Consider the following 12,869-nt stretch of genomic DNA (forward strand, 5'->3'; position numbering starts at 1 on the left):
TTTTTTGTGTTTGCTGACGTGCCAGTTGTAAGGCCAGGTAACAACAACAACAACAAAAAAAAAGTCATGACTCAAGAGGTATGATTTCTTAAGTGCTTACCCCCTCTGAAAGAGATCCACATTGTGGAACTTATGCAACTCTACAGAAAACTCCAGTGTTCCCTGTACTTCAGACATGATATTATCCCACTCATCACCTGTTGAAAGAGAGGACAAACAGTAAATATGGCATGTCAGGAAAAATAAGCCAAAAAAAAGTTATAATAAAATAAGACAGAATTCACAGTGGGAAAAAAAAAAATAAGGAAAATTATGACGTTTCTAAAAGTAGCTCTCACTGTTCTCCTGTCTGCCAAGATGATGTGACTCATGCTGAGCAGAACTGACGTATGAGACCAAGATCTGGGCTGAATATAGTTTATCATCATCATTGTTTGGGTAAATGGTGATGTGAATATTTCTGAGCAATGGTGTGTGAACCTGAAAGTGCTGTCTTTGTTCTATCAGTCTGACCAAAGGATTGAGTTCAGTATCTTTACCGTAAACATCAGTCCTTTGATGCATTATTATTATTTCCTTTACAATTAGTATGAGTTCTATATTGTCCGTCAAAGCCTGCATGTTATCTGTCTTGGCCATGTAAAGGGCCTGTTTTTCTGTCCGGTGCCATACGTCGTTTCTTGTTGGGAGCAGGTGGCGGGGATCATTTGCCAAGAGCTTCAACTGTTGTTGGGTTTACAAGGTGAGAGGTTCCAGTCTGTCTTCTGAAATGCCCCATTCCAGGGCAGGTTGGATGCCAAATCAGCTCACTATTGGATAGTGATGAACTCTTCCGGGGCTAGCCGGTTAGCATGCAAATTTCTGTAGTAAAAAAGGAGGTTTCCACCTCTGGAGGACTGATGATTGGTGATGAGCCCCTTATCATAAACTGGTGGGTAAACAGTAAAAGTGTAAAAAGACATCCATGTGGCAATAAATCGCGATACTCTGCCACCCAATATAATCCAATAATAAAGAATACAGTACGACTTCCGTACCTCCACTCCGAAGAGCCACTCTGCTGGTGCGGCCACCATGGCTAACAAAATAACAACGCATCCAATTTAAAGCCTGCGTTTGAACGCACTTTGGCTTCCTGGTTAAAAAAAAAAAAAAACACAAAAGTAACGAGTTAGATAAGAGAAGCTTTGTCTCGCTGCTATAAAATGTCGGTGGAACACGACAAACTTGCGAGACCACGCTGAGGTATCAGCACAGAAGCATGGAGTCAGAACAGTCTCATAGTTAATACACTCTCGCGAGGCTTTTTCACAACTTCACAAATGTCATTTTGAGGCACACTTGTAATATAAACTCACGGAGCATACGAATTGCAGATTTTACGAAATCTGTACGTTGAATTTTGAGACCCCGACGTCGCAGGTCGACCAACGTCACCCATTGGCTGATAAAGCTGTCAATCAATTGTATGTTTCCGATTGATATTCGATGCTCAGTCTGAAATACGACTATTAAACATAGCACGTGCATTCGTGAAAAGCCCCGCGAGAGTTCATTAATTATGAGACATTTACAGTACTTTCAGTGACAAGAAACCTAGTTCGCTTTATTTAGTGGTTACAATTTCAGTGTGTAAAACTGCATCTTACTTCCAATGGTTTTTTCTGTGAAAATTTGCATATGTCATGGAAGTGAATAAAATGTAAAGCCGGTTTTAAGATCAAATCGTTTTGATTCAGTTTTTCCTCTGAATGATAGTCTGGTGGACATACACAGCAACTTGTGCTTTCATCTCTATATCACATTGTGATATTGTGATAAATCATTATATTGGTTTTGCATCGTGAGCTGTATCGTATCGAGAGGTTCTTGCCAATGCTCACATCTAGTAAATAGTTTTTTATGCTAATGCAGCTATAGCAATACTTAAAAATAGCAACTTTAAATTATAATCTTAATATACAATAATGCCTGACGTTTTAATTTAAAGGTCTAATATTGTAGATCCCAGAGTGTTCTTGGGGTGCCAAAGGAAAGATTGTCATCATTTCTAATCGTTGTTCCACAGAAAACACCCCAGAAAATAAAACATATTATGTTCATATAAAATGTACACATTCAATTTCTGCTGGCCCCATAAACTGAAGGATTAACCAATGAATGAAATGATAGCTACCTTCAGGGCCTCAAAGATATAGGCCTATGTATACATCACAAATACTGCTAAATAGACTGTTTTGTGTACCTGTTGCATCTGGTTGATGTGTGAACAGTGAACAGAGCCTGTTATCGAGATGAACCAGGCTTGCAGAGCCTCAGTTCGCACACATATGAGGAACTTTTAGTTCATGTTTCATGCATGAACCATCAAATTTCACTTTAAATCCACAATATCTGAAACCACCAAGGAAATGTTTACTGTACATTAAAAACTTTAAACTCTGCAGCATTCCGACGAAGTGCACAGAGAGTTGAAATGTAGTAAAACTGAGATACTGCCAACCAACAGATGAAACACTGTCAGTGTTTACAATCGAGACTATCAAATAACCTTTTATTGAAGGCTTTGAAAAATAACCCTTGTATGTTTGTGGTCTTCGGTTAAGGTTCCTGTCAGCACTACAAACTGACATAGGAAGTTATCACATTAGTGGAAGGCTACACACAAGTTAGCAGCAGTCCTCATCTTCAGATGGCTTAAAACCACAGTGGCATATTGTGCTCAGTCCCTTTTCTTTATCAGTAAGGGTTTGGCTAGACAAGCTGGTTATCCATCAGAGCTTAGGCTCTGGCAAAATGTGGGAGGTTAATATGCTGCTATTTATTAAAAAAAAACAAAAAACAACCTACTGTTAATTACTATAATCTACATTTTACAGATTCTTCAGCATAGGCCCACTATTAAGATAAGCCCGCCCCCTTGGTCCTGTTGCTGCTTCTGTTTGACAGTCTTACATGGTACATAGATTATCCACCGCAATCCAAATGTTCATATACATTTCAGTTGTAGCAATAAATTCTACATTGCTAGCTGATACGTCAGCTGTTTTGGCTACTGGTTAGTTCAATGATCTGAAATGTATGAATTATGAATTATGGTTAGCTAGCAATGGGCATGGCCTTGGAAGCAATGTAGACCGGATTGATTAAAATCCAATTTTGGTTTGGTATAGAGGCCTTGCAAAATTGGCAAAATTATCTAAAATGTTTCAAACTTCAAACATAATGTCTGCTTGGTTATGAATAAATAATCTGAAATGCATTATTCCCAGTACTTTGGTTCAAGGGCATTGGTACGTCTAGGACTTATCCACTTAATGTATGTGATTTATCTGTAATGTCACAGTCAGTTCAAATTTGTCACCTCCTATCAGCAGAAAATCTATTGCAGTGTCCTTTTCCATTGCCAGAATCTAATTTGTGCAAACAGGGTGAGTTTAAGGTGCCCTCTCGCTAGACAGAAAAAGTCACTATTCCACCTTGTTTATGCTAATAATAAGTATTTTAAGACTATTGCCAGGTGTGGAGAAAGTAGATCTTCAATAAAATGTGAGCCTGAGGGTTTTAAAAACCAGCAGTGTGGATGTTAATGTCCATTTTAAAGCAGGCAGTATAGTGAAAGCCTCACAAGAGACAGCAACCTTCTTTATTGCAGTGTATTAGCTGGTCACTGTCAAACTGTTCTAGCCCCTCTTGCTGACTCGGCATGTCACGTCACATTGACACACACTTGCCAGACTCGCAGCTCCATAAGAGCAAATCTCTGTGCTTATTGGCAAGGCCTCAGATGATGACCATCATCATAATAGCATGAGATCTGAGACCGTGGAGTGTATACACCTTGTGATTTAATCAGAAGGATTAATTAAGATGGCCAAAGCTGCCTCGCTGCTCCTGTAATTCAAAGAGTTAAACGCTTACATCCTAGTTACCTGCCATCTCAGAGATTCCAAAAAAGCAGGAGCTGTTAATTTCTCCAGCAATGTGTGAGATAGGCAGTATGGAGGAGAGTGAGCACTATGTACTTGATTAAATGGAAGCTCGCAGCCCAGGGACTTGGGACTTAATGTGGTTTCTTTCCCTTCAATCTCTGCCTACTGTGTACGGCTCCAGTATACGGCCGCTGCAAGCACTAATCGTCTGCTGAAAATTCATCAATAAGTTAATCAAATCAGCAATGCACAGGCCAGAGCACCCACACTGACAGCTTCAAAGGCATACAGCTGTCATTTATCTAAGTAGAGTACATTGTGCGTCTTCTGACGACAATGACAGTAATGATCATAGTGACGATGCCACAAATCATCTGCAAAAGTAGAACTGCAGCATAAGATAAGGGTAAATGTTACTGGCGATTTTGTGTTGCTAACAAATTCCATGAAAAAAATCTAAATATTTAATACTTTTACAATTTCCAATGGCTGTCTCTGCTGCCCAGTAAAGACAGATCCTGAATGAATCTTTCTAAAGAAAACTACTTAAAGCAACACAGACAGAACTTGTTAGAGCGATAAATCCTTTATTGGTTTTGGCTTTTGCATTGGAATTGCTGAAAGACTAAAAAAAAAAAAAAAAAATAGACATAGAATTTTGGCAGCCATATCGCTGCAGCATCTCACAACTGAAAACTATTTATGGTTCTGATTCCAGTGGGTGTTATTTTTAGCCTTTGCCAATCAGGATCCATTGTGTACCCACCAAAATTTAATGGAGCTTTAAATTTAGACCTTCAAGTTCTGAACACCTAACATGCAACCTCAGTGGAAATGGCTTCTTAATCATCTTAAGGGAACAAGAACATCCTCAGTTAAAGTTCATCTAGTTTTATTAATTTTGTGATGATTTTGAGAGGAATTCCCTTGAAATGATTGTATATAAATCTCGCAGAATATGCCCGAATATCAAAGAAGCCAACATCTGAAACCTTCTTTCTCTCTGCCTAACTTTTCAAAGCTAGAATCGATTAAGATTTCAATTAACCTAGAACCCATTTTGGATACGATTTCCAATTTACGTTTGAATTTCAAAGGGTTTCCTTGCAAGCAATCACGTTAAACTGAAAACTCAGTACAGATTCAGCTGCCAGCCGTTAATCTATTAAACAACAATAATGATGTGGATCAATCAAAATATTTTTCTTCAACAACCATGTCATCTCACCTCTCTGGTGCATGTATCCCAGAATAAATATACACAATACTTGCTGTTTGTGCACTTTCACAAACTATCTGATTTTCTTCTCAGTACAAATCATTAAACCCTAATCATTACAAAACAGCCATCTGCTGTCTGATTACTATTTAACGCAGGCACCACACACACACACACACTGTGGATGAATAGAGTATGCTGCTCCAGTAATTCCTCCACTTCAAGAAAAAACTTCAAATCTGGCTGCCCTTAAACCGCCCTCCTCTCCTCACAGCAGCTCCTGCGGGAGGCAGCTCAACTGGGAATGCTGGCTACAGTCTCAATCTGGGCAGGATGAGGAGGAAACATCCTTGTGACATGACTGGTTCAGGAAGGAGCAAATTTCCTTGTGGTGCACAAGGTGTGGTACGCAGTAGCAGTAGTTATTGCACGTCATGACTGGTACCCACTATGTGTGTGTCTGTGTGTGCACAACTCAAAAAAATAAAAAATGAAAAACACCAGACATTAATCTCCCGTGTTATTTCACTTAATAACATCCAACTTCCTCAGTATAACACAATAACAGACAAAGGCCCATCATCATAGATATCAATAAGTGGGGAAAGACTAGGGAGTAAAAGCACCTCCTTCAAAGAATATCAAAATCTGTCAATGCACAATGTCAATATGACTACACTTCAGAGAAAGTGCCCTTAGCTGGAATCCACTGAACCAGGCCAGCAATCATGTGATAGCATAATCCAGCATTTGCTCAGACCCACCAAAATACTGTATTAGACTCTTTGTAGTTAGAATTAAAATCCCAAATCCCCGCAAAGTCAAAAAGAGACTGGGTAGCCTGATTCATCCAGTGAAATGAGTCTGACTTTGAAGATGTGTTTAGCATCCTCACTATCTGCACAAGAGATTCTCTGACGATCAAAGGTTTCTTTTTGTTTTGTTACTTGCATAGCTGGAGGATCCAACTTTCACTACCTCAGAAGTCCTCTGTGGTGACTGGAAAGCTGCTAGCTTAGCATGCATCTGCAGATCATGAAGAGACTCGCTACTCATATTCTCAACTCGTTCTTGGATGAACTAGTAAAGAAGTATGATGTGAAAAGACAATGCAGCACTGTTTTCTGCTCTAACGAAATGTTTGCATTGGTTACGAGTGCCTGGATGGCCTTATTATCTGTAATTTATTTAACCTTGAATCATCCCTAAGTTCTATTTTTGTGTTTTTGCGGCCCACTGTAACAAAAGACATCACTCCAGCATTGTTTCCTTTCGGAGTGGGAGCTTTGCTTTGTTCATTTCACACACTGTGAAGGGCTATTTCTGACTCCAGCATGTGCAAAAGTGATCATAAACAGCACACACTGTACTGTGGATCAGCTTGGAAAAACATCCTCCTATGAATATAATTACACTGCATTAAATCATTCCCAGCATGTGTGCTTATACATGTCTAATCAATGCCTTTATTTTGAAAGGCTCATTTCCATTAATGGACCTTTTTTTTTTTTTTTTTGTTTGTTTAACTCACAAGTGTGGGGTCTATGAACATGCTGGTCACAGTAGGTCAAAGACCCTGAAGCTCCATGCAGCAGGAACACATATGATGCCTGAATGTTCTCTGACTCTAATCAACCCAGCAGGCTACAGAAGCAGCTTCCTCTGCTCCAATGTACAACAGCCAGCATCCCAGTCATGTCATGTACCCCACACATGCGGACGACAGCAGGCAGAGGGTGTCACATGTAGGGATTATTCATAAAAAAAAAAAAAAAAGAAAGAAAGAAAGAAAGAAAGGTAGCCTCACCTTGGCAGAGATGAAGTCTGGGTTCCACACGGGCTCCGAGTCCAGCCTCTACTAAGGAAATCGCCGTTTGCGGATGGATGCGCGGTTTGGAATGTTTATATCACCGCTTCTCCTGCTGCTGCTGCTGTTGCCATGGTTATTCATCCAGACCCTGTATGATCTGCAGTCCCCCCCTCCCTCCCCCCCTCCCTCTTTCTCCCTTCCTCTGTTCACTCTCTATGCCTCTCTCTCTCTCACTCTCTCTCTCTCTGTTCACTCTCTACGCCGCTCTCTCTCTCTCTGTTCTCTCTCTATGCCTCTCTCTCGCTGTTCTCTCTCCCTTCCTCTGTTCTCTCTGCGCCTCTCTCTCTCTCTCTCTCTGTTCTCTCTCTATGCCTCTCTCTCGGGGATTTTCAGATGGACAAAGTGCAGCAGTTTCTGTAAGGATCTGTGTGTTTATCCTCCGGGTCCGCCCCGCGTTTTGCACACATTACATGCAGACAGAGTATAGTTAAGCGGAATATTAATAGTCAGCACACAGTCTGTGTTTGGTGTGTGTGTGTCTTTTCTGCAGCACTGTAGTGTGTGTGTGTGTGTGTGTGTGTGTGCGTGTATACGTGCGTGCGTGCTTGCGTCCAGTCGGCGAGCTGACGTCAGAGCCTGCCCCCTAAAAGCTGAAGTGAACCGCACAAAGAAACGACAATTACAAACATTGATGCAGTGACAAGCACGCGGGTGTGACATGACCCGGGGGGCCATGGCAGACTAGGAGCCAAAAGTGAGTGTCGTCATCATAAAATCACCAGACAAGAAGCAGGGAGCAGCACAGTAAATAATCAGCATGTTTAATTTGTGTGCAGTCACAGCAGTGCTGGTCCATTGCAGACCTGCCAGCTTGTCATTTCTGCTGCAGTTGATGCAAAACTCAGGGTTTTCTCTACGGAAGCTGGGCCTGCAAAGGTTTAACCGTGATTTAGTCAGGAAATACAAGCATAACGGTAAATTTTCAGAATCCGCTCCCAACATGATCAGAATCAATGTAGTGAACCTCAAAACCAAACTGCTCATCGCAATATACAAGGTCAAGGCTGGACCAGGATCCCGGCCAAGCAAACACTGCCCTGGTGGCAAAGAGCCCAGGGTGCATTGAAGTATGGGAACTCACTGTCAGATAAACATGCTGTTATTTGAAGTCCTGTCTGTGGCCACAAGCTTTTCAGGGAAGTATTTCGGTGTGTAGCAGATAAAGAACTTCACCTGCCCAGCTGTTTGACAGTTTTGGTGTTGAACACTGGGTTTAAATGACCTTTTTTTTTTTCTCCACAGCTCGAAATAAGGTTATTAAGAGCCAAAAGTCATACAAAAAAAAAAACAAAACAAAACATTAAGCAGCAGGTTACAGAACCAAAACAAGCATTAAGATGGTAAAGCATTTTACAGGGCCAAGGCAAACTGCAATGCTGGGTGATTGTTTTCTTTCGTTTAGTAATTACAAGTGACCCCTTTTATATTTTTCCTCTGAATAATAAAAATATTGATGTATATGTGAATCCTTTTTACTATCCAAAGTCGACACCCTTGATGGAGGTCTCTGGTCTCACTTGTTTACGTTTTTTTCTGATTTCAATGGTTTCAGTGCTCTCAATGTTAGTTCTGAAGATGTGACACTTGAACAGCATGATCCATTACACAGTATGCGGACACCAGTGGAGATAGAAAAAAAAAAAAAAACTAAAACTAGCTGCCTTTTAAGAATTGAAGAAATAAACACTTTCAAATGTAAATTATACAGAAGGATTGCACTGCTTTCAACATGCAAAACTGAAGGAGACTAATCTCGACATTTTCCAGAGGAGCCGATATGGGAACAGCCATATCTTAATAAGGTGAACCACGCATGAAATAGACTTTACCCTTCCGGCTTCCTTGTACAGAATCCATTTAATTGACCTCACTCAGTTTTTCACTGTGAGCAATTAGGAATGTAGATCACATTTCTATTATATTGCCAAACTGAAGATGAAAAAGAAGGTTATATTCGCATTGCTAAGAAAAATGTTGAACAGGAGAGACAGTGAGATTCATGAACGTTCGCCTGTAGGAGCTGATGCTGATGAAGCTGATGAAATTCAAAAAAACAGAAAGCATTAACGTAGAAAAATACCTTACACAGTGTAGTGGAGTTGTTACCTCTCACCTAAAATGGCAATCTTCCATTACGTGGTTCTAATATGAAAGTCAATGCCAGGTAATATCCATACCTGATTTTGAAGATATACCGTAGTCCAGAGTTCATACAGCACCGGCAAAGCAACAGCTGGGAGGCAGCCATTAACCAGCCCTGTCTCCTTTTGTTCCTGGCAGACAGGTACTGCAATTAAAATGTCATCTGTCCTGGTTAAACAACTCCTCACTGACTAATCACTTGTCAGATAAAGGAGAGGTGAGGATTATGTAACAAATAAATAAAAATGTCAATGATCCCACGGGCTGTTGTCTATGGTAACTGTGTTTAACCGTTATCAAAAGTAGGAAATTAGTTTCCTCTTTCAGGCTCTTTTTTTTTTTTTTTTTGCCTCTGATTCACCAAGTAAGCACAGGACGATGTTTTCGTCCTGCTGCGTTCCCAGCTTCACCTTCTGCTTAAAAAACACAGTCAGTTGCTGCTTTCTCTCATGGCGTTCTGCCATAAGCTCCAAGCACTCTTGATTAAGAGAGGACTGCTATTGATTTTTTTTTTTTTTTGGTTTGTTTGTTTCAGACAGTTGCCAAAACCCTGATGACCATATATTCTAAAAAAAAAAAAAAAAAAATCAAAACTGGCAGAAATATCAGAGAGGTTACACAGCAAGGGCGCTGATTTTCACACAGTCTAATACCAAAGTTATGTGCAGATGTCTAGTCTGTGAAAGTCAAGATAACAGCGATTGCTGTGGTTACGGTGTATTATCTTCTTTCCAGGGCATAACCGTGGCTTTTAACTGATGTATTACAGTCACCAGATGTCTCCTCTGATGTAATATAGACAGTGGGTGATCACAGACACAAAGCTCACACTCAGCTCAGCTTGTACCAACGTCCCAATTCACCTCCAGGTCTAAAAACATAAGTCATAATATTCAGACGGAATGCAAATACAAGAAAAACCTGCATAAACGATTCTTGATGGTCCCGATTAGGAAATGATGGGTGTAAACATTTTTTTGTGATAGCATTTCCCTCTACTTTAGTAAAGCCTTAAGAAGAGATTTGGACAAATTTGGAGAATCTCCAGTTTCATTTCCACCATTTGTTAAATTTTATTCGAAATACAGGAAATAAAAAAAATCTTTTACGCATCGGTGAGTTGTAAAACTTTTTTAAATAGCCTATTTAGGAGTGCGGTACTTTGCTTTGAGATTTGTACGGACTGTTGACTGTTTTGCTGTCTACTCTGCTCCCTTGCTGTATTTTCTAGAAGCCAGGAGCAGTACAAAGTACAGCTAGCAGCTAGCCTCCTGCAAAGCTAAGCCGCCTAAGGCTGACCAAACCCATAATCCATCTTTACAGTTCAGTCAAGACTATAATTATTTTTGTAAGTTCTGAAAGCAAAAATGATGGCCTCTTCCTCTTATGAATGAAAATATAATAATACTCATTTTGGTGAAGCTTAAGTATGACAAAAGCTAATGTCAACTAATACTTGCAAACTCCAGACACAATGTAAATTCAGTGAGTCAGTTGGACTATTTTTGACCCAACCTACTTTTACACACATTATACATTCGAGGTATGCATTTCCAGCAGACATGCTGTTTGAGCACTGGGAGACTATTCGACTTTTAATCAAGCCCACCTGCACACATACCACAACCTTGCAACATAGCCTACAAAGTGGGAGGCTGTTCGACTGTTTGTCTTAATCGATTCATTTAAAATGATGCACAACTCAAACTAAATTTGAATCCACAACGGAGTCAAATAAATTATTTTGCCAGAGTCCCTATAAAACAGAGAATAAGCCTAGAAGGCGTCTCCATCCAAAAAGAAACGCTGTGCAAAAGGTTAATTCTCTAGTGTTTTTTATTTATTCGCAACAATATCTCCTGTGAAGGACAAACCATTTTCACATGAACTAGTAGATTTTTAAAAAGTTACTGAACAATCAATCAATCCTTGTCAGTCTCTAATGTACATACAGTACATTTTCAATTGTACCATTATCACTTTCTGGATGCTGCTCATTTCGATTTCCGGTCCAGAAAACTAATTATTGAGCACTAAACCAAAACCCACATCTTTCTGGATTACATCCTATGTTTTGTGATTACTTAGTTATTGTGTGCTTTCTTTTATTACCTTACTGTCTAAGTAGTTGGCTGACAACAATATGGCTATTTTCAAGCTCCTGTGTATGAAAGGTCAGAGACTACATTAACTTCAGCGTGGAAATAAATCACCCAAAATGGACCACAAACATTTACTTATTACTTATTTTAAAATATACTGTAAAGCTTTTGCTGCAGCAGAAGGCAAAGGTGCTCCTTCCACACAGCTTAAACTTTGGTGGACCATAGCTTGTCACTGTAGCTTTCAGTTTTTACCTCTCTACAGCTGTGTTAGCGCACATCTTAGTGCGCTAACCAGAAGGGTCTCGTGTGACTTTAGGTCACAAGGGTGCGAGTCATGGGGTGTGCTCCATGGTTGAATAATCACAAACAGTTTTCTCTCTCTCTCTTTCTCCCTCTGCTGTGTGTGTCTGTGCTTTCATTGCGAGCATGAGCTCTCAATTATCATGGCTGGACACATGATCTCTCTGCCAGACCTCAGAAGAGGCTCAGCCAATGTATCATGTTTCCTTATAGCAGTCTCGGACAGGTATTGTGGTGCAGCTACAATCAATTAATGTAATATAATACAGCGACTAATACTTATTATCTTTGACTTTTATATTATTAGTTGTAGTAAATTGCAGCGTATCAGTTGACTTATAGGTTATTCATCAGTGATATCAATTATATCAAATTAAAGGTTGACTCCAAGTCTTTTTCATGAAAATATGGAAAGAAATACTCGAACAAGAAAGCAAAATAAAACCTCTGGCCCAACATATGCCAGGTGCGGAAGCAGCATCTTACAGTCAAGCTGCGTAAGGGCCAGATTTACCTTTCCATTGAACTCCAATGGCCACGTTACGGCTGTTAATATTCTCCCCTCCTCCAACACTTAACACATTAAAATTGCCTCTCCTTTAAAGCAAAACTTTTCAGCACATTTGTGCATTCTCAACCCGAATGACATTTGCTTCAGAGAGATCTGTACACGCGGCAAAGCAGCGTGGCTGTGAACTGCAGGAACTGAAAATTTAGTGCATGTTCAATAAAGGTCAAATGTCTGTCTGTGCAGGCTAAATAGAGTAGGAGTAATGGAGAATCCCAAAGAGTACCTTTTGATTTGGGTAAATCATCAGCACATTTTAATCTTTTGAGTCCCTGAAGTGCAGTGGAAATCACTGCTCAAACACCATAAAATCAATTACATAACATGCAGGATGCGTAAACAGCATGTCTGCCTGAGGCCTCAGGTAATAACAAGGCTAAATTCACGTCAACACTACAGGCTGACATGCATTCTTCAGCTACACTGGTGAGTACACGTTATTATGAAATGCACATTTCATCACTCACTTGCTGCTTCTTCCTTATGCTGACGATAATTATTAACAGAATTACATATAGGTTGCACATGTTATTAGGAGGCACTGAAAGAACAAAAAGAGTGGGGGTTACACATAGAGGCCCGTGGGCCTCTGCATCTTTTTAAGTGTTGGTAATAAAAAGCAGTCACCACCTCCTGAGGAACCCCTGGCCAATGAGAACTTGTTGAACAAACTTTTATATGTCGACAGAAAATGCTTGAGCATCCCCTTTGCTGCCTCTTCCAGTCAGTCCTC

At 40.1% G+C, this 12,869-nt stretch overlaps 1 protein-coding gene across 1 annotated transcript in view; it reads right to left on the reverse strand.

Annotated features, from left to right (window-relative positions):
* fam135b (family with sequence similarity 135 member B) overlaps positions 1–177 on the reverse strand; it is a 35,637-nt gene extending 35,460 nt beyond the window's left edge. Inside the window, exon 1 of the mRNA XM_029514860.1 lies at positions 101–177. Within this exon, the coding sequence (XP_029370720.1) occupies positions 101–177 (77 nt within the window). The remainder of the gene's footprint in view (positions 1–100) is intronic.
* Positions 178–12,869: the final 12,692 nt, after the last annotated feature.

This window comes from Echeneis naucrates, chromosome 11, assembly GCF_900963305.1.
Source record: "Echeneis naucrates chromosome 11, fEcheNa1.1, whole genome shotgun sequence".
Lineage (NCBI taxonomy): Eukaryota > Metazoa > Chordata > Actinopteri > Carangiformes > Echeneidae > Echeneis > Echeneis naucrates.